This window comes from Cygnus atratus, chromosome 2, assembly GCF_013377495.2.
Source record: "Cygnus atratus isolate AKBS03 ecotype Queensland, Australia chromosome 2, CAtr_DNAZoo_HiC_assembly, whole genome shotgun sequence".
Classification (NCBI taxonomy): domain Eukaryota; kingdom Metazoa; phylum Chordata; class Aves; order Anseriformes; family Anatidae; genus Cygnus; species Cygnus atratus.
Genome location: NC_066363.1, coordinates 60,302,798 through 60,328,577, shown reverse-complemented (window position 1 = coordinate 60,328,577; position 25,780 = coordinate 60,302,798). Strand labels below are relative to the sequence as shown.

The window sequence follows — 25,780 nt, the reverse complement described above, 5'->3', positions numbered from 1 at the left end:
AATGTTTCTGCTAAGTACTGAGGAAAAGGAAACATATTTGTCTTATAGTATGTTATTAGCCCTATAGCGTAGTATTTTGCAGTTCTTTATTGGGAGAAACTGTATCTAAGAGATCTTTAATGTTTTCTAGCAACCTATTTTGTAGATTTTTGTTTATTCTGTAAACACGGTTCTAGTGGTTGGTTTAAAAAGAGTACTTTATCAGAACAGCAGATACACTGAGAGAAAAGTTAGACTAATTTTCAAGTGATTAAATATTACTTTTCTGAAACAGGAGATCAGCAAAATCTCGAAGCAGAAGTCCGTACTCATCAAGGCATTCAAGGTCTCGTAGCAGACACAGGTTGTCTAGATCCAGAAGTCGCCATTCGAGTATCTCTCCTAGTACATTGACTCTGAAGAGTAGCCTGGCTGCTGAGCTGAACAAAAACAAAAAAGCAAGAGCTGCTGAGGCAGCTAAAGCCAGTGCAAAAGCTTCCAACACTTCAACACCTACCAAGGGAAACACTGACACTGCTGCAAGTGCACCTCAAGTGAACAATGTAAAGGACCTGAAGAAAATAAAAGTTGAGCATGCACCTTCTCCTACAAGCAGTGCAAATTTGAAGAATGACAAGGCAAAAACAAAGGCCCCGCTTCCGGAAACTAAAGGAGAAAATAATTTAATTGCAGACAAAAATACTAAACAGAAAGCTGCAGCAGTAAAAGAGAATAAAACAACCGTTGTAAAACAGCAGCCAGTCACTGTAAAAGAGAAAACCAAACCAAGTACACCAAGTGTAGTAACCAAGGAGAAGGATCGCATTGTTGCACTACCAACCTCCACACTGCCACCCTTGCCTTTGCCTCCCACGCTGCCTGAAGATAAAGACACTGATAGGTGAGTTGTGTCATAGATTTGCTTTGGGGGGGGTTGTCTGTTGGCTTTATTTATTTATTTTTCCTTTGCGAAACATACATGTAATTCTGTTTGCTAGGTGAGGGTGCTGAAGTAGTTTGTTCTTGCTCTTCAGTTAAGATGGCAGTTACTGGTGAACTGAAGAAATGTGATGTTAAAAGTTATTTAATCAACTGTTTTTTGAAAAGAAAGGTTTAGCCTAGGAGGAATCTTTCAATGAAAAATACACTAGAGATGATTTAAAATTGCAGGCACATAATAGCTTTGGGAATAACGTGTGCAAAATTCTTGATTTCAAGTTCAGTGCAAATGTGGGCATAGTTCTGGGGAAAAGATGTAGCAATATCTGAAAATCTTTTAATAAGATAGGGTTTGGGGTAAAGATTCTCTTCCCTTTGGATGGCAATTATTTTCCTAAAATCATAGATGCGTGTTATTTTCATGTAATTTATTTCAGAGATTGGTATTCTTTATGGTATAAGTGAAGTGAGGTTCGTGGCTTGTAATCTGTGCTGACTTTGAAGCATAAAAATTGGACTGTAGTGAAGAAACTCAGGTCTGTATTCCAAATGTCGCCTGAGTTTAAGCTACATTGAGTCTCTTCGTTGTCCTAACAGAGAATACTTGCTGTGGTTTGTGCTGGAAAATGATGCTATTGAGCTGTAATCGACCGTTTTCCTTTGGTTTTGGTGATGAAGTTGAAAAAAGTTGCTTTTGGTATTACTCATTGTACTACTGGTCTCTGACGTGTATAGGAGAGATCAACTTCTCACAACAAGCAAAGCAGTTTCTTTGCATTGAAGTAATAACTGATTTAAGTTTGATATATCTGTAAACAAAACTGTAAAAGAAATTCAAGAAATACTGAAATACTTTATTTCATATTCTATATCTGTGAAAGTAGTCTGTTTTCTCTTGCTCTTCGTAAATCATAGTATTTAGTAAAAGCTGTTATAACTAGTGGTGTAAATGCTTCTCTGTGTTTGCCAGCAATTTAATGCACTGGTAAACATTAGGATGCAGAGGGCTTGGTGAGTAAATATAACTTTAAAAGGTATTAGATTTTTCTTAGCAGTAAAAGAGAACTTGTGTTTCTTGCCCTTCAGTACTCCAGCAAATTTCATTCCAGTTGTTCAGAATTACATCTGTGTGGTGAATGGATGCTTGTATTTAAATTTAGAACAAAACCATCCTCTGTAGGTAAACAGGCTTTCTGCCCCTGTTGTCTGAGAGGAAGATTTACTATTTTAACTGGCTTTGCAGCGTTAACTGTGGTACCATGAAATGAGATTCTACCTGAAGCTGGCACATGGCTTCTCATTATTAGCGTTTTTTTAATGTAATGTCTTTCATATAGTTAAACTGCGCGGAATAGTTGAACTACGGTTAAACAGTTCTATCAGCACTGGGCTCATTCTCCTTTAAAAAAAAAAGACAAAACTTAATGCTTGCAAACAAACTTCATTAGAAAAATTAATGACAAATAATAGGATGTCATTTATGCTCTGTTTTGTTTTGCTTTTAGGAGGTTATGAACTTCAGGTCAGAATGGTTATGATCACAAGTCATGACGAACCTTATGTCGTCAAAGAAAATGATCTATGATTTCTGGGAGGAAGGAGGGCCAAGGTGTTTGCCTTAGACTCAGTTACTATGGGGAAATTTTGCCAACAAAGCAAGCTTGATACTCTGCAGAAGTTAACGTAGTGTCAGTTGTGAAGTTCAGTAGGAATCTGATCAAACCACAAATGAGCTACCTAAAGGAACAGCAGTGTTGTGAAACCACTGTCGAGGATAGCTGAAAGGGAAAACTGTTCCAGTGGTCAACAGTGTGTAATTTAACAGACCTGAAAAGAAGGCAGCTCTTGGCTGCCCCTGTTTCCATGTATGGCTTTTAAAAATGTTTCAGAACTTCTCACATGTCATACTCCCACTAATACTGAAAGTTTGAGGGCAGAATTTGTGAGAGAAATGCAGATATTTGAACTTCAAAAATAAGAATTTTTCTTGACCCTGAAAATTACTTGCTGTGCTCAAGGTGGCTTATAGCATGCTGACCATTATATTTGTGATGAGGACAGCATGTGCTTCCTTCAGGTACCTCTTTTAATTCAGGCACTGGTAGGAGACACTCAAGGGTTTTGTTTTCATGGCAAAGCACAGACATCAGCAAAATACTGGAATGCTTTATTTAAATATATATAAAGCTCAGTAATTGCAATTAATGTAAGAAAGAGCATGCTTATTCTCCATGATGGGAGGTAGCAAGATCTTTCTATTTACAGAAGTTTCTACTTTACCTATGAGACGAGGTAGATATGAAGTTGTAGGAAAACCTCTCCTCCAGAACAGGTTCCCAGAGAGGGTTGCTGACAGTAGAATACTGTGATTTGGCAAATGCAGCTACCTTGGAAAATACACCCTCAGAGCATGACAAAAAGGTTTATTAACACAGTGGCAAAGTTTGAAATTTAAAGAGAGAATGCTACCTCAGAAAACAGTTAATGTAATTACAAAACATACAGAGAGGGTCATGGGTGTAAAGTTATGGGATATACAGTAACAGCAAAATGTAGCTAAACTAAAGGAAGTTCTGATAAAACAGCCACACATTTAAAAAAAAAAAAAATAATAATAATCCTGCAGGTCGTAGGGAGTGCTCAAAAATTTCCCGTTAAAATTGAAAGAGCATTTCTAGAATTATTGCTTATAGTAGCTGATGTAGGAATACCTTGCTGTGTGTTTGGGGGATTCTCCTCAAGACAGATTGACTCTCAGAGTCTGTTCCCTGTTTGATTTGTTTATTTTTTAAAGACATCGGTAAACCAGAAAAACATCTAGTCAGTTTTCCACTTGATTTTTTTTTTCCACTTCATTTGCATGCTGATCAGTAAGAACATGTTGAATCTGGAGTGTTTCAGCAAATGTATGAGATCGGAATCTGTAAATGGCATGGTATGGATGCCTCATAATGCCCTGCAGTAGTTGTAACCGTGAGACTAGTTATCTCTGGAGAGTAATGTTGTAGTGAATTGGATTAGGATAATCTGCTCTTTTATATGAGAAGTCAGAGTACAGATTTTACCACTGTTGATACTTGGCAGCACCTGAGCTCTAAATATTCTTATTAATCTGATCCCTAAGAGGCTTGGGGAAAAGGAAAAAAGAAAAGATCACATGGCAGAAGTCTGGCCTGGAACCCAGATGGGCTTGTTGTCCTTGCTGGTAAGGCTTGCTGTGTCATCCAACTTCAGCTTTCATCAGGAATGTGAAGTCTGAACATCTGATTTCATTTTCTTTAGCATTTTGGTAGTCAGTTGTGCATCAGCCAGCTGTTTGCAAGCCATTTGTAAAGTACAAATCTAATTCCTGCAAATTCTAAAAGCACAGATTTTAAATGTTGATGCGTTAACAGCCTAGAGTATACTTTAAGAAATCCGGTAGGTTTTCTTTATTTTAATATCATTGTACTGTGTTCAACATAGTAGCAGAACTGTGCCTTTTTTTAGTAGTCTACGAGAGAATCTTTCAGTGAAGACAGTTAAAGAAGCAGAGAAGAAACTTCGCCATCTGCTTGCAGACTTGCCACTTCCACCTGAGTTGCCTGGAGGAGCAGAGTTAGCCAAAAGTCCTGAAGAAAAGAAACCAGCAGTTCAGTTACACAGCAAGAGAAGACCAAAGTATGTTTATTACAGTTTTTATATTAAAGTCTATAATGGAAACAGAAGTGATAATAGTTTCTTAAAAATGTATTCTATTAAAACCATTTCCACTTTGTAATGACTTCCTTAATATTACTGAGGCTTGAATCAAGCTACATGGTTTATTGCCATAGTAGTAGTAAGGGTTGTCTAGTAATGTCTCAGGAATATTTGCTATTGATTTTTTTCACAGTTGAAATAATCCTTAGACATATCAGTTTTATTCTTAGAGATTCTTACTGTTTTCTAGAATATGTGGACCACGACATGGTGAAACAAAAGAAAAAGAAATAGACTGGGGAAAGCGCTGTGTGGATAAATTTGATATCATTGGTATTATTGGTGAAGGCACTTATGGGCAAGTTTACAAAGCCAGAGATAAAGACACAGGTAGGTTCAAAAAAATAAATGTAATCTTGCACTTCGGAGTCAGTGGGTTTTGGGGGTTTTGTTTTTATAGTTAAATAAAATCTGGTATTCGGCCCCCCCAATGGTTTGAAAGTTTTTAGTTGCATTATATGTTTTGTTTTCAATCTAGCTTTTGTCTAAATTAAAAACTCAATAAAAAGTCAATCTTTTTCTGCCTTGGAAAGTCATTCATCTGTAAAGTTGTGGTTGAAAGCATAAGCTGAGTAGTATTAATTTCCATGTGTTATTTCTAGAGCTTTGATGCTCTGTACATGATTGAAGAAGTAAAGACAAGAGGGTAAATACTCAGGGGACACAAAATGGCACCCTAGACAGGGTGGTACAGAATAATGAAGTTTATAAAAAGGCTGCAAGGGTGAAAGGAACTATGCAGAAGATTTAGCTGTTTTCCTTCTTTGTACACTGATCATCACTAGCTGGCAGTAGGAAGAGAAGATATCTCTATGCCATGCAGGCCTGAAGTGTTGCATATCAGGTATTTTTCTTGCAGGAACGTAACTTACAAATATCATGTTAAACTAATGCTCAGATAAGCAGTCACCATTATGATATGCAGGAATGTTGTCACCGTTTCTAAATAAATAATGCAGTGAAATTTATTTCCTCACATGTGCTATACCTTGCTAGTTTTGTGTTCAATTAGTAGTTCTCTCTGACTGCTTGCCCTTCTGGCTTAATTGTACATGCCTTGAATAGGGTATAATTTTCTACTTCAGTAACTGAAGCACGTAGGATCATATGCCAGCCTCAGTTCCTTCTGGTCTCCAGAAGAATGAGCAATGTAATTACACTTTCTTTTCCATTCTTCACCTGTGCTTGTCTGAGTTTGCAAACTTTAGTTTTTAAGTTGAGCTGTCACAGATCTTACTTTTTTACTTCCTTCCTTTGGAGCCATTGCAAATCATTGTTAGGAGCTTCTTTCTGCTGTCCTGTTCTTTGCACAGCTAAATTTCTAATCCCATCATAACCATATTGGCCTCTTTAGCAGCTTCAGGTTGTTTGTGTGTGGCAGTCATTTCTTTACCTCTCGTAGAATTTGTTGCTTTCTGTATTGAATGGGTCTGTATAGTTCCAGCAAACCTTCCACCTTTCCATCGAGCCTTGAATTGAAATCCTGTGTAACGAGTGACATCACGGCCTTTGAGCTACATTTTAACAGGCTCTGCAGTGGGCTTTCAAACCAAGTATGTTGAAGAGAGAGGGCAAAGCTGTTCTTTTGGAGACCAGTCCAAAGCTGATGCCACACGTTTTAAAAAAAAAAAAAAAAAAAAAGCCATTCTCACATGGCTTTTGAGAATGGAGTGTGTTTGGATCCATGGTCTGGATATTTCAAATGCTAGCAGAGGAGAATTTGCACTTCTCTACAATGGCATCTGTCCTGCCCCTTAGGCTGTGACAGCTACTGATGAATTTTATCAAAGCATTTGAATGTGTTCTGTGCTTGCAGCACTTGCTCCTTGCACAACTACTTCGCTCACAGTGAATAAAGGTTAGAGTCTGTTTACTCTAATTTTGCAGCTTCTGATGTTACAGTGATCTCCAGTACCTGCACTGTTGTCTTTTCTGGAACAGAGCTTAATAGTGCCTAGAAAATTGCACAATGATTCTTTTATAGAAATTCAAAAGATACAAAGATTTCATTAGATCCTGTGTTATTACTGCTTTCCTTACTGTTTGCTACACCATCTCATCTTTTTGGTATGATCTGAGAGTCAATACCTTATGAGGTTTAAGAACAGGTCTTGCTGCATTAGTAAGATGCTTAGAGACAAAAGCTACAACATTGGGATCTACTTCCTTCCTTCTTCCTTATCACAGCCCTAGTTCTTCTCACATCCAGTTTATGGGGCAACTTGCTGTAATTTTTCTATCTGATGGATTGCCGTAAAAGTCCATAAATCTACTAGGAGTTTGTAGATAACATCTGAGCATCTTGAGTTCCAATAGTAACATCTATATTCCATCACTTGCATAAGGGAAGAACTTGACTATGCATGCTTATAGTCTGTGAGCCCTCTCCATTAATTCTTTATTGGGACCACAGTGTGAACCTGAATGTTCACATCGCCATGTCCATGTGTCTACCTTAGCTTCCTCTAGAGATGGCACAAATTATTAGCCCTGATGAATCCTGTTCTGTTGCTTCTGTGTTAATTTCCAGCTGAATTTGTCTTGAGTCATACTGGAACATTACATATTGCATGTGTGCTATACACAGTGGTGCAGAATAAGCCCTTTTTAGAGCTAACATAGATAGCTGTGTTGTCAGTAAGCTTCCCCAAGAGCCCCAAGTGGTTGAGCTGGCATACATTTTTTTAGATATCCTCAATCATGGCTAGATCATACATCTGCTATTTTGCAGAATCTAGCTTCATCCAGGCCAGCCTGCAATAAAATAAATGAGGGAAATTTCTTCTCACTGTAAACTAACAGTGACCTTCTGTTTGTAGAAAGTATACTGATAAGTAGTAAAACTCTTTAGTTGTCTGCCTCGTATCTTGAACTGTAGTATTTCTCTCCAGATACATGCATGAGAATTTGAACAAAATTGTTATTTCTCAGTACCGCCTCAGGACTTAACAACTTTGCCGGTGTATTGGTAAAGATGTGATCAGGAGCCTGGGTTATCGGGTTCTTACTTTATCAGTACTGGTGTTTATATTCTCCTGACTGCCGTGGAGTTACAAAATTTCTCAATTGTGGTTCTGCATCGTATGCCCACCAAGAACCAGTCTACGTGATAAGATCTTTACTTTGAGGGAAAACGTATCATCAGAGTTTGTGGCATCAAGGCATTGCATTTAGAGGAAGACACCCTGGTAGGTGTTCTTCATAACATACATTTCCTTCTCCAAGTTATCTCCTCCCGAGTCCCAAGTGCTTCTGCTGCTACAGGTATCTTAGTCCTTCTGTTGGCAAGAGAAATTTTTGATCTTTAAAGGTACTGTGCTCTCCTGGTGGCCAGAGTTCCTCAGGGCTGTGCCTCCTGCTATTTGAAGAAGCACTTCAGAGGCCCCTTTGTGCCCACCCTTCCAGTTAGGGTGTGTCTTCTATGCCTCTTGTGCCCATGCTAATCTGTACAGCATGTCCCAGTATGCCAGCGGTAATCTTTTTGCCTTTGCCTTTGGAGGGTTTTTGGGTGCTGGCATAGGCTGTGCCTTTCAGTCCCAAATGTCTTCCTTTCTTCTCAGACAACCTTAAACTTTACATAGGTGAGGTATGTTGCTTGGTTATCTGCTCCTATCCCTTGAAGCTATAGCTAAAGAGGACTAAGAGACCTTTATTTGCTCCGTTTTGGTAGCCATCTTCTCCCTGAACTTGCTAACGAATGAGAAATGTTTGCTACTCTGCCATCTCAGAACAAAATAGCTGAATAGCTTGGCAAGTCTTTTCCTCTCTCAACAATCATTCCTCAATGGGATCTTCACCAGTTCACGTCATCTGGATGGGTGATTAGAACCGATGGCTGACTCTTTCCTCCTTCGTTTCTGATGAAGTTTTCCAGAGGTAGTCACTTTTTCAGTAAGTGTAATAGCAGGGTTCCCTTATTTTAGGGGGGACCACTTTGTTGTCAGAAGCCTGCTGAGCCGAGGAATCAGTTTGCACTTTTTTTTTTTGACTTAGCAACTCATTTCTGAAACTTTGCTCTTGTATTTTGTATTTGTTGTTCAACATGTGAGGCACACTCTTTTTGTCAACAAAAACCAAAGTATTCAGGAAAGCTTTTTACCTCACTTGGTGGATTGGTTAAAACATAAGGGACTGTTTCAGAGCCTAATTCCTACTTAAGTTACAAGACAGCAAAGGAGGTTGTGACTGTGCACTGCTATTGGTGGCTTCCTTGTAGAACACCCCGATTCCCATGGTATGCATCAATCTTTGTTCGTCCTTTCTGATCAAGCTCTTGAGAGAGCAGTTCTAAAGGGTTACTCAACCAGTATCTCTGATAACCTTCTCTGTTCTGGAGCTCTATGAGCAGTGTTGTTTAGTGTTGCTTGGAATGTGAATATATACATAACCGCTTGAGAGGAAGATTACCTATCTGTAGCTGTTTTTCAGCATATTTTATCTGTATGAATGTACATCAGCAAACTGCATCCTTTCAAGTCTGAAGGGGGGGGTTTGGGGAGTTCTGAGGCAAGGATGTGTTTTTTTCTTAGGGATGTATGGGAGACACGTAGAGGAAGAGAAGAGTTGCTTACACTTCTGCAAGTACTGTATTAAAATAACATAAACGTTTGAATTCTTTTGACTTTCAGTGCTTGCACTGAAAAGCTGTGGGTGTAAATATATTTATAGACAGCTTGTACCTAAGAAGAACAGTTGGTAGTAAAACCCTGGGCAGCCTGTTCTAGCTGACCCTGCTGGAGCAGGAGGGGTGGATTGGATGATCTTAAGAGGTCCCTTCCAACCACAACTATTATGTGGTAACTCTTCAGGTCTTTGTAAAACACGTTTCTCACTGAAAGACAAGAATTTTCTTCTGCATTCTGAGCTGTGGTGATGCAGTACTCATAAATCCATAGCAGGTATAGGCTTATGTCGCTAAAGCTGCTGTTAATAATCACTGTTACATAGGGGGTAATTGGTAGACCTGGTGTGGAAGATCAGGACACAGGTAAGAGATGTACACAGGAGGAAGATAGGTCTTAGAACAGTTAGCTGAAAACTAATACATATAATATTGCCTCTGTGTGATTATTTCTCAACAATGGTTAATTTTGTTTCTGTTCAGCATGGCACTGATACAGGCACCAAAATGTTAACTGTTTAGTTTTACTATCTCAATTTAGAAATAGTAACAGTTGGGAAGGGTTTTTAAATCCTATAGATTAACTGCTAATGTTTATATTTTTTATTTACATTTTCTTTTAGGAGAAATGGTGGCACTAAAGAAAGTGCGTTTGGATAATGAAAAAGAAGGGTTTCCAATTACAGCTATTCGGGAGATTAAGATTCTTCGACAGCTTAATCACCAAAGCATTATCAACATGAAGGAAATAGTGACGGATAAGGAAGATGCTTTGGACTTCAAGAAAGATAAAGGTATGCATGCTAGCACAGGGTAGCTCTTTCTGACCCTGTTCTTAATGCAGTAGGCTGCAATGCTGGAACTGAAATTTCATTTAAAAAAAAAGTTGGAAATTGTGACACTTGAGAAGGGGTTATGATTGTGACTTAATTACTGATAGAAGTCCTTCACTTAACTCACCTATGCCTTTTGCTGATTTAAAAAAAATATTTTTTGAATGTTTTGTGCAGTAAAAAAAAAAAAATCTGTTTGAGAAACAGATGTTTGACTGTGACACATGGATTAGGGAGACCAGCAACAATGGGAAGCTCTTATATGTGAGGTTTTTTTAGCCTTTTACTTTCCTCACAGTGTTTTCTCATAATTTGGAATATTGAAGGCTCAACATTGAAGCGATGTTTCACTCTAGATGTTAGTCTTGTTTGGATTTTGTTTCATTGCATTTTTTTTCAGAGTTAAGCATGTGTGTTGAAGGATAGAAGGATAAAAGTGTTTTTTCCCTAAATTGAAGGCTTGCATTCTTTTGAAAGAAGAGATGACTAACTAGGAACAATAGCTACTTGTAGATTTGTTCCGATTTAGTTATTTAAAGTATTATACCTGAAATTAGCACTTCTTCTGCTACATCCTGTTAAGGTGCAAGAAGGTAAATAATGTAACCATTCTGCTATTAACATTAATGTTTTGGTTTCTTCAGTGCTAAGTCTGGCTTGTCTGAGTTACTGCAACCTCCTTAGCCTGGAGAATCGAGCAAATGATGGAAATTGTGCAGTGTTGCTGCACGGTACTTTTGATACCGAGCAGTTGTTTGAAAAATTGGTCATTTTGTCTTTGGAGGCCATTTTCTTCTAGCTACAAGTCTTATAAACCTATCATTTGGGGGTATTTTTGTGCCCTGTGGGCATCTCCATGCATGGGCTGGCTGAAGGGGGTGTTAGGAGTGTGTAACCTGTATTGCTTCCCTGTTCTCCCACCCTGAGTTCCATACAGCATGTCTAGCACCAGTGTGGGTAGAAAACAATAAATGTACTGCATAGGCAGCAGAAACACCAGGTGATGTTGTCATGAGTCAGAAGATGGTTGACAGAGTAAGACAGGAATTAAGTTCTTTTTCTAGTCTCTTTAGAAAGTAGCATACTTCGGAGGAAACAGTGTTGACATTTTTTTTTTATCATTTAAAAGTAGAAAGCATCTAGGAAAACAGTTTCTCTAGATATGTGCCGGTTCAGTGGTCAGCACCCTCTTTGAACTCTGATTCTGCAACAGCTAGCTTAGGCTTTCCATGTGATCTTGTACTGAGTTTTAATTAGGTCTAACCTACTTGGCGAATGAAACCACATTGAACCTTGACTTAAGTATTAAAGTCTCATTAATTAATTTTCACCATTTCTGCTTGGTGCAATGTCTAGGACTGAGTTGTAAAATTTTTGGTGCATTTCAAACTGTTTCTCGTTAATTTCAAATGTATTTTTTTTTGTCTAAGTCTGTATTTCTGCTTTTGATATTACTTTCAATTTAATTTCACATTCTTGTTTAACAGCTTATTAAAACAATTACATTTTCAGAAAATTGCATGAGAAGGGGCTTCTCTGGAGATACAAGAATAAAATTAGCTTTTGGTAGACTCTTGAAAGCATTAGCATGACAATAAGACTGCTATTATGATTTTTCTCTGAAAAGATGGAAGCTGTTTATTTTTTTGGGCTCCTGCAGTCTGTATTTCTCTAATGAGCATTTCATTGTGAAATGGAGATTTATAGCTGAGTAGCTGTGGGCAAGCTGTAGCCTACGTAGGGAGTGAAAGCAAATGGGAAGTTCAGTCATTTTCATGGTAAACCACTGTGAACATGCAAGTGGTAGTGACATGTCTTATTGAAGCAGAAATTACAGTAGAATAAGTGTGTTGCCCTCTCATGAACATGCTTAATGCGTGTTATGAGTATCTTAGCTTTGGAATATAGCTCTTACAAAACCCTTCTGAAATCTCATTTATGAAAGTAGGGAATGAGACTGTTTCTGCCAACACACGTTCCTCTAGTTAGTAAAGTTGATTTTGGTCTAAGGTTGCCTGTCATCTCCTGACCTGTTTGTTACTCATGTACTCGTTCACTTAAGTTTGTTTTTTGTTCTTTATTTTTTAATTGGGATTTCACTAATTTGAAATGCAGCATATGTAGTAATTAAGCATATGTAGTAATTAAATATCAGGCACTCTTTATACAGTGTGTGCTCTAAGGATGCTTTTTAAGATGGTAACACTGGTCAGCAAACCAGCAGTGGCTTGTACCACTTTGTCCTGATACTTTGAGCTGTGTTATACGATTTGTCGCTTAAAAACGAATGTCTTCCTAACTTTTGAGTATGTCTTACTTTGATATTTTGAACAGTATTTTACTTCTAAAGAAAGTGGAAGAAAAATATATCTTATGTTTTACCCTGACCAGCTTGGGATGTAAACTCAACAATAGCAGTAGCTTGAATAGAAAGGATTTGTTTTATTCTCTCTAGGCCAACCATGAGAAAAGAAAATGTAACACATTGGAGCAGTGAGTTGCAGGTGTTAAGAGTATTTTCATCAATGGAAGTGCAGCACAGCAAATGGCATCGTAGTGTTTATAAACTGGGAACATACACAGCTACGTAGAATATATGTGGATCTGTTGTACTGAAGATCTGAATTTTTTACCTTTATAGTCTTTAGTGTGTATGAGATATGCTTGATGGTAAAGTTGGAGAACGGTGTTACTGATTAGTGTAGCATCTTGATTCTGAGGCACAATCCTGTTGGGTAGAACACAGGTCTTGGGTTTGGTAGGAAGGAGTGTCTGTTCTGTATGTTTCTCTAGTGGTTCATTTGAATATAGGCTTTTCTTCCCCTTCCTGTCATTCAGAGCTTACCCATAAGTTCAGGGATGGGACACATGACTCATAGTTTGCATTCTGTCTTGTATGTTTATCTATGTACCAGTTGATTACATAAATAAAAATCCGCTGAACATACTGTTAAAATTTCCTCTGCTTCTCTGAGGACATAAAGCCTTATTTGGCTTGATGACACCAATGACCCACTTCATGCCACTCAATATTTTTCTGAATCACAGAACTCTGGTTATTCTTATTGAAAATGTTCTCACAGTGAGCCAGTACAGGAACAGTTGTGGGTGTCAGTCTTTCATGGTGGTAGAAGCAACACGATACTGTTGGTACTTGTGACCAAGTCTGCTGCCAACTGTACTCTTCCTTCACTTTTCCTGTTTGTTTGATTGATGGTAGTTCAAGTTAACTGGGGTTTATATCCATGAGCTTCAGTTCATGTCTTTTTGTATCTGGGTTTGGAGCAGGATTGTAATTTGCAGAAGCGCTTCGTCCTCTCATCTTTTTTTTGTCTGAGAGTTTGTGTTATGTTACCTATGCAATAGTGATTGAAGAAAGCAATATTTGATTAAAACAACTATTTGTTAAGTATATTTATTCATAGTCCTATGACAAATTATTTGAACCATTTTGTCAAAGTTGGCAAGAGGAAAAGGCCTTTCTTACCCTGGGCTTGTCAGCTCTGGTTTGTGTTCTCTTGATTAGCCTGTCATTCATATGACTGGAATTTCTTAGGTCTCTCTCTCTGTTTTCTTTGTGCACCTGAGGTGGTCCTCTAGTGCTTAGTTGCCTGTTTATCAGCTGTGAGCTGTTTGCATTTGATCAGTCTAGTTTTGGAACTGCCATGATCTCTGTGTGTTTAGTAAAAAAAAAAAAAAAAAAAAGAGTGCCTGCCCTACCTGTTGTTATTCTGAATGTTAAACCACATTGACACGTACAGACTGGCTTGTCTTCCTCTTAACTGGAAGAGGCAGTTTTCACTTGCTAACCCAAGGGAAAACATAAAACTTTGCATGGAAGACTCTGATCAAAAAATGTCTGTAACACTGGAGCTTATTTGTTTGGGGTTTTTTGAGTGTTTGGACTGCGTGTGGCTGTTTCTATAATTCATTCTGAAATCTAAGCTATTTTAGCAAGGTTCAATTTTGAATTTGCAGTACAAAAACCAATGGACCCTTTTAGGCATGAAGTCAGTATCTATCCCAACAGTACTGTACTGCACTTATCAAAAGGACTCCAAGTCTGTGGTACTTTGTTATATGACTAGCTAGTTACTTTCTCGTAGCCTTCAAGGAGTACTTTGTCTGAAAGCTTGCTGTTTGGAAGGAGTCCGTGACAGCAATCATGCAGTCAGTCATCAGAGTGCTTGACTACAGGATTTTCTCTACTCCTGTTGTACCTAGTTTGAACTGGGCTTCCTGGGAAGTCTGCTAGGAAATGGAAAACTCAGTGAATACATACTGCCTGGAGTCATTCAGAAGGGTTAAAAAACAAAAACACTGCATTTTGGTTTTGCGTTGCTCTTATAGTTGGAACGAATGACTGCAGAGATGGTGCTAAAGTGCAGATCTAATTAGATATGTTGTTTTCTTGTTGGTGAGTGAAATTAGATGAATGCTGACCCAGCTGTGGGAACTTTCTTTTAGTATTACAATGCAAAAAGGGAGACATCTGTGGAAGAAAGAATGGTTCTTCCTCTAGGCATTTGTTGTTGGGCAAGACACCAAGGGCTGCTTTTTCTTTAGTTGCTGATGGGTCATGATCAGCTTGCAAGATGGAGAACATCTCTGGTGAATTCAGGAGTTTGTATCCTCTCTGTTTTGAGGAGTTGTTACTGTATTTCTGCATGTATATTGGTGTAAAAGGGTCTTTAGGTGTCAAAATTCCTCTGTTTCCATGCTTGTTTCGCTTCCAGCTCAAGCAGTCTCAAATTCCAGTTATCCCTGCTGCCTCCTCTCTGATCCTCTTGCCTGCAAAGCAGCTTGTTGGAGCTTAGGCTGTTATACCCAATGCTTACAAAAACAAACCAATTTCAAATTCAGAAACCTCTAATGATCTATAGCTTGCCTTGCTGCTCCTGAAATAGCTGATAGAAACTTTTTACCCAAAGTCTTCACACTACCACTAACTTATCAGGAGTAGTGTGACTGCCTGAGTGATCCTTTCCATTTCTGTGAGCTGTACTGAACTCTGGTTTGGAATTAGTTAGTCTTCAGCAGAAAAGTTCTGGTTTTATTAGACTGTCTTAAGCAGAAAGACTTGTTCTGTCTTGTGATACCTACATGGAAAAACAAATATGGTAGTGATGCTTTCTTTAGTCTTAAGATGATTAATTCATAGACAATGTCTTTGGTATTTCTCAAATTAGTATTCATAAATAGGTTTTTATGACCTAAGTAGAAAGAAAAGATGCGTGTCTGTTTTTCTAAAAGCACTCTGTAACTTCAAGGAATTGTTGGATGATTTCTTCTTAAATTTTCAAGCTTTGCTTTATACAATTGTGTGTTTAAAACCATCTTGGAATACAGTATATCATGAGTCCTGGAGGAGGAACATTAAGGAAATGGAAGAGTAAATACAATCCAATTATCTCTAATCAATCAAGCAAAAAATATCTATGTATAGCAGAGAAGAAGCTGAGGAGGCTTATTAGTGAAATGAAAATCTGTTCAACAACTCAGCACTGTATGCACCACTCATGGAATGAGGCAGGGCACCCTTTTCAAAGCATTCTTATTTTTCAGGGTACTCCTGTAATGCATATATACAAGGATTGAATTAAGATTATCACATAATAAGGCATCTCTGGTCTCTCAGTTCCTCTGATCTGTTTTTAATCAGACATTTTGAAGAACCCCAAACACTTTCCCCATGAAATTACATTTGGAAAATATTAGCTTACAAGCTGTTATCTTTTTAGGTTTTTGTATTATCCCCCTTCATCTTCTGCTCTAAGCACTTGTATCTTGGTTTGGAAACAGATGCGTAACTTGATGTCCTGCTTTCTCAGATTTGTTTGAGTTGATGGCAGTCTGAAAACAGACTTACAATTGCAAAGTATGTTTTTTGAGGTTGTTTGGCCCATCAGAAAATGCTTTATATATAATAGATTTTGTCATATTTTGTAGACTTACCATGCTGTATGCATAGCTCTACAGCATTATATATAGTCCAGCTCATTTAGTGTTTTGATTGAGAAAACTTTATTACTTTTAGAGATTCATGACTAGAAATGTATGAACAGGAAAAGGAGAGGTGTTAATCCTTCAGTTATTCTAAACCAGTATCTCACTTTCTGACCCTCATCCATCTTAACTAACAAAGTGGTCTAAAGGATGAGTTTTTCTAAATGCAGACAAAAGGAGTAAGGCTAGAGTTGTTTCCATCCACGAATCTCCTTTATTTATTCTGTACTTCCTTAATAGATTAGGCTGCTATCTGTTATCCCATATTCAGAAGTAGGCAGTATTCCTACTCTTCAGCTGCTCTAGCTGTTTCTCTGTCAACAATAAGGATTCCTATTATCTTGGTAGATGAAGGAATGGAGATCAGCTGCATGTATTAGAAAAGGAAAGTGGGCAAAGACACAACATCCCTTTCAGTGCTCTCTTGCAGCACGTGGAAATGGACTGTAGGCTGCCTGCTGCCCCACAGGTACTCTATTTATCAGGGAGTGCAGGTCTTTAACATATAGCAATAAAAAGAGTAACCTTAAAGCCAAATAAGTAACTGTGGGTTCATTTGAATTGCATACACTCTATTGAAACAAAGCGTTAGGTGCTTTTATGACATTGCTTCCAGAAATGTGGATAGTGGGCAAAGTTAGCATGAAACAAAGGAGAGTCATATTAAGACATAACCTCCAAGCTATCGAACATCACGGCCTCATAAAGGAAAGAATGATTCTTCTGTCTGCTGTTTTCCTTTTTGAGGAATAAATCCTTGTGGCATTTATATGGTGCTTGTTGCAGTTAAACTAAAGGGTGCTGTAAACTCAAATTAAGTATGCTGTAATATGCTTATTATACTATGCTGTAATAAGCAGACTTTTGCCTATGCACAGTTCACTCCTTCTTCCTGAATATTGATAGTTTCTTTTCCTATTAAAAAGGATCAGACCACCTGAAAACGCATGGAGATTTGAAATGATCAAGCGGAATAAAGCAATTGGTTTTGGTGACTACTGACCTCTTCTCAGAAAATGGCACCACACTTGTCTAGAAATAAAATAGCAGAAATTTCACTTCAGTTTGCTTAGTAATCTTCTTGCAACTATGACCTCTTCTAAAAAAAATCAGTTTGAATAACACTGATAATCAGATTTGTGATAGCTAGACTGCCAAGGCTAGTACACTATTTTTAGTAGTTTCTCATAACCAATAAAGAAGGTTAAGCTTTGGCAGTTTTCAAACCCTAACATTGTTTAATAGGTAGATAGTAATGCACAGGAATAATGGATCTGTGCATTTGCCCTTGCTCTGATATGGGAGGAACTTTTTTTTATATTTTTCCCTCATACTGTTCTAGTGTACGGTTATTAATGAGAGCTGCAGAGAATACAAATACCTGGATGTCATCTTCCAAGTACTACTCTTTTTTTTTTTTTTTTAATGAATAGTCTCCATTTTAAGCTTTCCTTCTTTCATGAGGGTACCAATTTTGTTTGCCACTCATAAATAGTGGTGAAAAACCCTGGGAGCTAGTAGACAGAGCAGGAAATTGCTCAAGGCGTGGAGCCTGCTTTACATATAAAAGAGGAGACTGGGTTCAGGTGACTGAACAGGTCTGAAACCCCTCTGACCCTTCCCAGTCTTTGTCCTTGTCATGTAGCCTGCTGCCATGACAGGGTTAACTTTCATTTGTATTCCGGAATGAGGAGATACCAGCATCACTGGCACTCAGTTTTGTTGAGCTGACATCCTCCGAAGGGCATGTCTAGATTATTCTGGCACTGCTGCATTAGTATCAGGTGCTTTGTTTCAAGGGATTTTAAAACCTTCCCTGCTTCATCCTTCAGCAGCTGTCAGTGAGGCTGCCCTAACGCCAGGTTGCTAGCTGTCTTGCTTTCAAAGACCAAGATTTGGAGCCTCTGTGCTTACGCTGTGCTGAACTGGTGAACTGCACTGGTGAGCTCGTTTATGCAGATATTGAAACTCTGCAGACTTCTGGTTCCATATGGCTTAACACATCTTTCATTCCTTTTCTTGAAGTGCTGGGATTGGGTTATACCTAGTTGGTTTACCTTCTGCTCTAGCTCCTCTGAGCATATGGATGGGTGTTTTATGACCAGTATTTTGCTTCCTCCATACAACATACAGCTGGACAAAATGAGGTGGTTTAAAAACTGTGAGCCCTGAGTGTCTTAGGCAGTGGTCTGTAGTTTAGCTGCTCTTCACTGATCTTTGTCTCAAGTTAAACGCTTGCTGTGTGAGTAATAATTTTTTCCTGTTTAAGTACTAAATATCAGATGTAGTTTAAAGTTGGTGATTTAGCACTTTTTCTTCCCTTTTTAGCTACTATGCAAGAAACTACATCAATTTGCTAAAATTTGACTGCGCATAAATGTTTTTAGCAAGCTGACTTATGCTTCAAGACTTTTACTATCTTCCAAATTGAAACTTCTTGCTTTGGAACTAGAGCCTGTAATGAGCTCTTGTTGGGCAGAAGCTTTTTGTTCTTCAGAGTGGTGGCTTTGAAATCTTTTGGGGAGGTTTCTGAAAATGGAAGTGGAAGTTAAGTGGAAGTTAGATGAAAGTTAAGAAACCCTTAAATATGGTTTCTGCGTTGCAACCAGTGCTCTGCTGGGTCTGCATTGTCTCTGCCCCAGAGTTAAGAAGAAAGAGAAGAATTTGGTACTAAACCAAGTGCGTTGTGCTGGGGGTTGGTTATTGCTGCCTCAGATGTACTTAGCGCTTTTCTTCTTTAAGAATACCTACATATATCAAAGACCCTTGGTTTTAATATGTTTGTTATGGAGTAACACGGGCTAATGTGAGATAAAGCCAGATTCTGTAATGCTTAATGTACGTATGTGGCAACTTGCAATATGAACTTCATCTTTGTAGAGCTGCTGTTGCTAATAGGTTAGTTCTTTCTCATTTTGTCTTTTCTTGTAGGTACTAATAGTCTAAGAAAGACAGGTTTACTTCTGACCCGATTCCACGCTGAAAGCTTAAAAATAAGCCCAAGAATCATGACAGATGAACTCATGCTGTATATATTTTGTGCTTCTAGATTTCTCCACAAAAATTACAGGGAATACTAACCCAGTTAAACTTTATTTAAACAAAATGGTGGTTTTGATGGAGAGCTATAGGGAGGGTAAATGTCTGTCTAAGAGCATTGTGTTGTAGAATTACGTTTGCTTTCACAAACATTTGGTGATTAGAATAATTGCTTACATGAAAAAGCAATGTTATGAAAATATTTTACTGCACTGTATTTCATTGTTATGATGGGAAATGAGGTGCAGCTAAAAATATTTCAAAAAATGTAAAGAATTGTGTGAAAAATACTCCCGACTTTCAAAAGCAGGGAGCAAGAATGTTTTTGACTGCTGATAAATCTGTTTTTCTCTGTTTTCTTTACCCCCTCCCCCTTATTTTCCTAGGTGCATTTTACCTGGTGTTTGAATATATGGACCATGACTTGATGGGACTGCTGGAATCTGGTTTGGTTCATTTTAATGAAAATCATATAAAGTCATTTATGAGACAGCTGATGGAGGGTTTGGCCTATTGCCATAAGAAGAACTTTTTGCACAGAGATATCAAATGTTCAAATATTCTACTAAATAATAGGTATGGATATTGCTTCGAGTATGTAAAAACTTGTATTCAAGATCATGTTTAAATCTTTTTGTAATCTTTATAGTTCACCTGTTATAAGCTGTTAGCCATTTTTTTATTATATAGATTGCCTAGCTTCTTTAAAATCAATTGTAAAATACTTATCTTGTAATGTTACTGCTTAACGCTGGATCCTGCAGTTGTTTTTTAAACTTACCTGTTTCAAAATATCAGGATTAAAACTTGAATCTGCTAGGTCAGAGTATGGGGGGAAATTATCTAAGTTCAAATACTATAAAATAGAATTTTAGGAAATAAAAATACATTAAAATAGAATTTTAGGAAATAAGTGTTTGTGTATTCCTTTTACCATCTCATTTCAAAATGAAGTGTGGATAGACTGGTTCTTTGTGGCAGGAGGTCCTTGTTAGTTAGGATAATGCTTTAAAATGATATTTGATCAGGCATTTTCAAACATGTTTTGGCTTGCAGTTATTGCTGTAATCAAATGGAGAGAAGAATTTGTTTCTTTTTTTAACCACTTGTGATTATAAGCCATGTTAATAAATATGCTTTTGTTCAATATAAATCAGAAGAACTGCAATTTACCGTTAGGAAGGCTGTTGAGAGCAAGATACAGCACTTTGTTACTGTGTAAACCTTTTGCTTCTCTATCTTGAATTCTTATACCTGTATCTCAAAGCAGACAAAGTAGAAGTACAGAACACACAGAGAAGGACAGCTAAGATTGGTAAGAGTGGAAGGAGACGGATTATAAAAACTGTCACTTCTCATTTTGAAGGGGACGTATGGTTGGAGTGTGAAAAATTATGAAGCTAGCAGATAACTGTAATACAGAACTCCTGTTCATCACATCCAATGTACTAAAACCAGGGAACAACTGTAGAAACTAGCAAGAGAGAGGCTTATGGCAGATAAAAGAGTATCTTTACAGAGCAGGTAGTCAGCTTCTGGAATGTTTATCCAGGAGGTTTTCAGGGTAGTGTTAGGAGACTCGGAAAGGGATGAGACAGATTCATGGACAGGATCATTAAAACCTACTGAGGGGAATAGACAGGGATCTCTAACTCAGTGATTATTGCTGGTGGCTGAGTACAGGGAAGGTGAGCCTCAAAGTGGCTCGCACATTCTGTCTAAAAATCTGTTCATGCCACTGGTGGAGATGGAATACTGGGCAAAAAACATCAGAGGTCTCATTTGGTAGGGTCCTAGTTTTGTCCCAGGTTTCTCCAAATTGAATTTTTCCTTTTTTCCTCCTTTTCTTGCTTAAATTAATGCTAGACTTTTCTCAGCTCTGGATCCCACCACAGCCTTGCCAGATTCTGATAAAGATACTTACCTTACACATGCCTCCACATCACTCACCTTGTCCATTCACCTAGTCTTGCTTGGCTCTTGATCCAGTGATGTTGCTGTCATGGTGCAGCTTTGGGAGCTCAGAAGCTGATGTATAACCTGACGTTGGAGCAGTACAGTAGAGGAAGAGCTTTTTGTTGTGCTGTGCTCTCTCAGCTTCAAGATGAACAGTATTTTCCCCCAGAATGTCTTTCTGAGCATCCTTAGAGGTTTCTGCTGGAAGAAGAAAAATGTTTGTAGTTGATCTGAATAATTTTAAGCCAGTGCTATGAAAATCCCATTACCACCTAAAGCCAAACACAGGGATTTTATATCTCTTAGCGGTGCAAATTAAATGTCTTTGCTCAAAATTTCTTTGATATTCTACAAATATGGTATCTGAGGAATAAAAGTACAAATTTGAGCGAAATACTTATTTGCTTTTGGGGGATTTCCTTTAAGTGTTACAGCAGTTCATACATAAGAGGAAAAAAATGCAATGGAAACTGCAATCCGTACATCTTGTACTCACAAAATGGTCATTCTTGCACACATCAGCAAGTCATGTCCTGATTTGATAAAATAGCCAAAACTATAATTTATTTGAAAGTCAAAAGTTTTAAGAGCTCGTAATTACAGGAGGGAAAGGAACAAAACTTGTGACATTGCCAAATTTGTTCTATGTATTAAAAAGCTTGCAGATAGCTTTCTGTTTAAATCGTTTCAGCTTTATAGATGGTGCAGGCTTGTCAGCATCGAGCCTTGTATGTGTTTGTGCATCTATGCAATGTCTTTTAACCATGGCAAGAAAAAAAAAGGGCAAAGCTCTGTATCTTCTACTCTTCACCTCGTGTATGGGAAAACTCAAGAAGGGGTTAGGGTTTGTCATTCAGCAAGTTGTCTGCTGGCAAAAATAGAAGCCCTTATCTGTTTGATCACCCTGATTTGAAGTCTGTATTTATACTTTACAAGAGCAGAGCAGGGCTGTGACTGCTTCCTAGAAGGAAGTAGGACTGCTTGTAGTTGTTTGCTGTACAAATGCTTCTGCTAGCAGTATTTTAACTGTCAGGCATAAGAAAACAGTAGTTTCCTCCTCAGTTTTGTATTGCAGAGTTGCTGATTTGAATGCTTAACAGTACGCACCCTGAATTTTGAGAAGCATCTGCTGATGTAAATGCCATTTGATGACCATGTCTAATCTTGCTTGCTTTTCTTTGATATCAGGTAGATTAGTGTATTTCTTGATTGAAGAGATATATAGATTGTAAGGAGTGCCTACTCATTATTGTGATTTGGTGAAGTTCAGCTGCAGCTGTTTAAAATTTTGAAACTTCACCTAGTTTTTGGGGAGGAAATTTAACAGGATTAACCGCTAAACAATTCTTTCTGTTTTCCACCAGAGGGCAGATAAAGCTTGCAGATTTTGGGCTTGCTCGGCTGTACAACTCAGAAGAAAGGTAAGATATAATTATACTGTGAAAAAGCATGGAGAAGTTTGATTTCTTGCATAACTGAGTATTATGAGGGCCAGAATTTTTGTTTGTTTAGAGGAGATGTTGTACTGTAATATAAGTAGCTGCTTAAGAGATGGAAAGGAAGAGCATGTTGTCTTGCACTGCATACAAACACAAAGCTCTCTTTGTGTAAATGTATTGCCTTTCTGAGTATTCTGGATCCTGTAGAGAGCAGCCATATATTGATTGGAAATGAAGAGCTGCAGTTCTAAGTAGGTTGCATCAATATGTAGGGTTTTAATTAATATTAGTTTATGGTCCTGTAAACCAAAAGCATATTCTTTGTATTGGTATACCTGGGAAATGTTTACTTAGGAAAAGAGAATTTTTTATGTTGACACAAATTCATACAGTTTCTTTTTAAAAAGCCTAACTTTTGTCTAAGATTTAACCTTACATTTGAAAAGGTTCATTGTATTCTTTAGGCAGACAGTCCTGTTGAATCTTGTGGAAACAGAAATACAAGTTTAAATAAAAGCTATTCTGAAACTTCTTGTGACTTGTGCTTCTGTTGTTCTTGGCTTCATTATACTTGTACTCCAGGAAACAGGTGCACAGTTTTTATGAATAAGAACTTTGATATTTATATTGTAATGTCATGTATTTGTTGTTTGGAATGGGATTTTCAAAATTCAGGCTGAATGTTTATCGCACCAGTATGTGTATGTTGGATTACTGGATACAGAAAATATTAGCTCTTTCAGCTCATTTTGAGTTCTGCATGCTTATTTTGGGAAATAATGTCTGTAGTGCTAGTTTTATGAGTTGATTGTTTTCTCGCAGAGCTCTGAGGTTCTTGAACATGATAGTGTTAGTTTCGCTGTCTTCTGAACTGTTATTTGAGGAACATATGCTTAAGTAACGGCTATCAAAACTGTTGAGTACAGTAGCAGGGTAAGATAATCTTAAGCGGCTGGTGCACAATTCAGTTTTGTTTTGGATGTACTGTTAATAAAAGAGAGTGGTGCCATCCTACCTCACTATTTTAGTCTGCACCAATTCGGCCTTTTTTTTTGTTTTATTGTTGATGGTTTTTAATGTCTTTTTTCTATTAATTTATATTTTGGTTTTAAAACCAACTGTTCACTAAGAATTGAAAGAGTGAAATTGAATGTATTTATAGTGCAAATAACAGATCTTAGTGTACATGAAAACAGCAATGTTATTAGTTCATTATATATAAATGAAACCAAGATTAAAATGTAGTTATGCTAGTTAATCAAATTGCTAGTTGAACTTGGGAGGATAATTAGAATCTCATTAGTAGTTTTTTGACAATTCTTTTGTCATTCATTTTCCTTCTGAATAGCTTCTGAGCTGCTGTAACAGAAGTAATTGATGTATACCAACGAGCATATAATAATTGCTGATTACATTCATGTACTTTGTTTTACTGTTAGAACAATATACTGTTCAAAAGGTTACAGAGTTCAGTAGGAGCATGATGGAGAGGTAATAAAATTTTAAGTAAATTCCCACCAATTGTTGTAGTTGCTACATTGAATGTTATTTTGGAGGACTTAATGTGTGTAGAGTAGGAAATGTGACAGATTGTATAAGAAAACAGCTGTTCAAACAAAAAGCACCGTATACTAATATATATGTGAGTATATCTGTATATCTAGTATATCTGTAGAGAAAGTTCATAGCGTGTAAGCATTTTGTAGATGAATGTTTGCTTCAGAGATAAATATGATGAATGATGGGATTGTTTCTAAAACCATCCTATATTAAAAAAAAGAAAGATATTCTTTATGAAAAAGAGACGGGTGATTTTGCAGAAATAATACCTGAACCACTGAGTATGTTGTAAGAGCTTGTTCAAACACTGCACATAATGTTACTCTGTTTTCTGTTTTGGAATTACTTTGTATTGCTAAACATGAATTTTTAAAACTAAAACAAGTATTTCTGAATCATTTCTAAGGCACCCTGTTAAAAAAAAAAAATTTAAAAACCAAACAACCCCACCACCACACACACACACCCCCAACATCTGTTGCGTGACTTCCACTCTGAACTGTTCTCGATGCTGTATCTTGACCTAGCCACCAAAAATGCGTGTCCAAGACAGTGGAATCCTTGCCTTAGTGTGAGGATGGAAAGGATTGTTAACAATGACCAAAACGTCTGGTTAGAGCTGTAGAGAATTAAAAATGTTGAAATACAGAAAGATATTGGAAGAGTTCCAGGCTTAGAATTCAAAGTTTTTGAAGGATGTAGATAAAGACTTCATCTTTTTGGTTTTATTTGCAGAGGGGAGAGTGACTTCTATTTTTCAAAATGCTTGTAGAGATCCTATGTTCAGTATTCTAATGATCAACAATTGTCAACAAGTTACTGATTTTGTCCAAGCAGGTCCTTCTCTAGAAATTACTAGCAGTGTAATAGATAAACAGTATTGCTGTTTAATAATTGATATAGGATTCACATAGCATCAAGATGGCTAGGTGATTATATATTTGTTATATCTTTGAGGTGATGTTTCAGGCTGTCATTTGCTAGCCTTGGTCAGATGGTTGCATTTGCTTTTATGCAGTTGCAACTTTGCAGAATTAAAAACTAAAAATGGAAGATTGCACTGTCTTGTAGCAGCACCACAGAATTAAAGCCTTCAAAATACCACTTTTCCAAAAATGAGATTGTAGTAAAATGATAGTCCTCTTTTTTTGCTCCCCCCAACAGCCGACCATATACCAACAAAGTTATTACATTATGGTATCGGCCTCCTGAACTTCTGCTTGGAGAAGAAAGATACACGCCAGCTATCGATGTCTGGAGCTGTGGGTAAGAGTTTGGTACAGAGTGTAGCAAGCAGAACAAGCTGGAAGTAAATGTTAGATTTTTCTGTGGAGCTGGATTGAAAGCCGTAATGACGGAATTGTGTAAAACTGTTTTACAGCTGCATCCTGGGTGAACTTTTTACAAAAAAGCCAATATTTCAAGCAAATCAAGAACTTGCTCAACTGGAACTTATAAGGTAAATAGGCACATGATAGGTGCCTCATAAACTGTCAATTTGTTCATGGTAAAATGGAGCTAACATGCTGCTAACACTTACAAAGACTTGATAATCACCACGAGTGAGATATTAGTGGTTTTCAGGGGCATGTAAAGTCAGTGGCTTATGCTTGGATGCGGATAAGTGATTTTTGTGAGTATGCTGTGGCCCTACCAATGTACAATTG

General features: G+C 37.6%; 1 protein-coding gene across 9 annotated transcripts in view; it reads left to right on the top strand.

The window, feature by feature from the left end:
* Positions 1-25,780, top strand: part of CDK13 (cyclin dependent kinase 13) — a 52,329-nt gene that overhangs the window by 11,545 nt on the left and 15,004 nt on the right. For 5 of the 9 annotated variants that reach the window (XM_035552435.2, XM_035552428.2, XM_035552433.2 and 2 more), the window contains exons 2-9: positions 275-880; positions 4,408-4,578; positions 4,850-4,989; positions 9,904-10,074; positions 19,545-19,734; positions 22,479-22,535; positions 25,278-25,379; positions 25,495-25,572. In XM_035552435.2, the coding sequence (XP_035408328.1) occupies positions 275-880; positions 4,408-4,578; positions 4,850-4,989; positions 9,904-10,074; positions 19,545-19,734; positions 22,479-22,535; positions 25,278-25,379; positions 25,495-25,572 (1,515 nt within the window). The remainder of the gene's footprint in view (positions 1-274; positions 881-4,407; positions 4,579-4,849; positions 4,990-9,903; positions 10,075-19,544; positions 19,735-22,478; positions 22,536-25,277; positions 25,380-25,494; positions 25,573-25,780) is intronic. The other 4 variants (XM_035552429.2, XM_035552434.2, XM_035552427.2 and 1 more) reach the window with 2 other exon arrangements.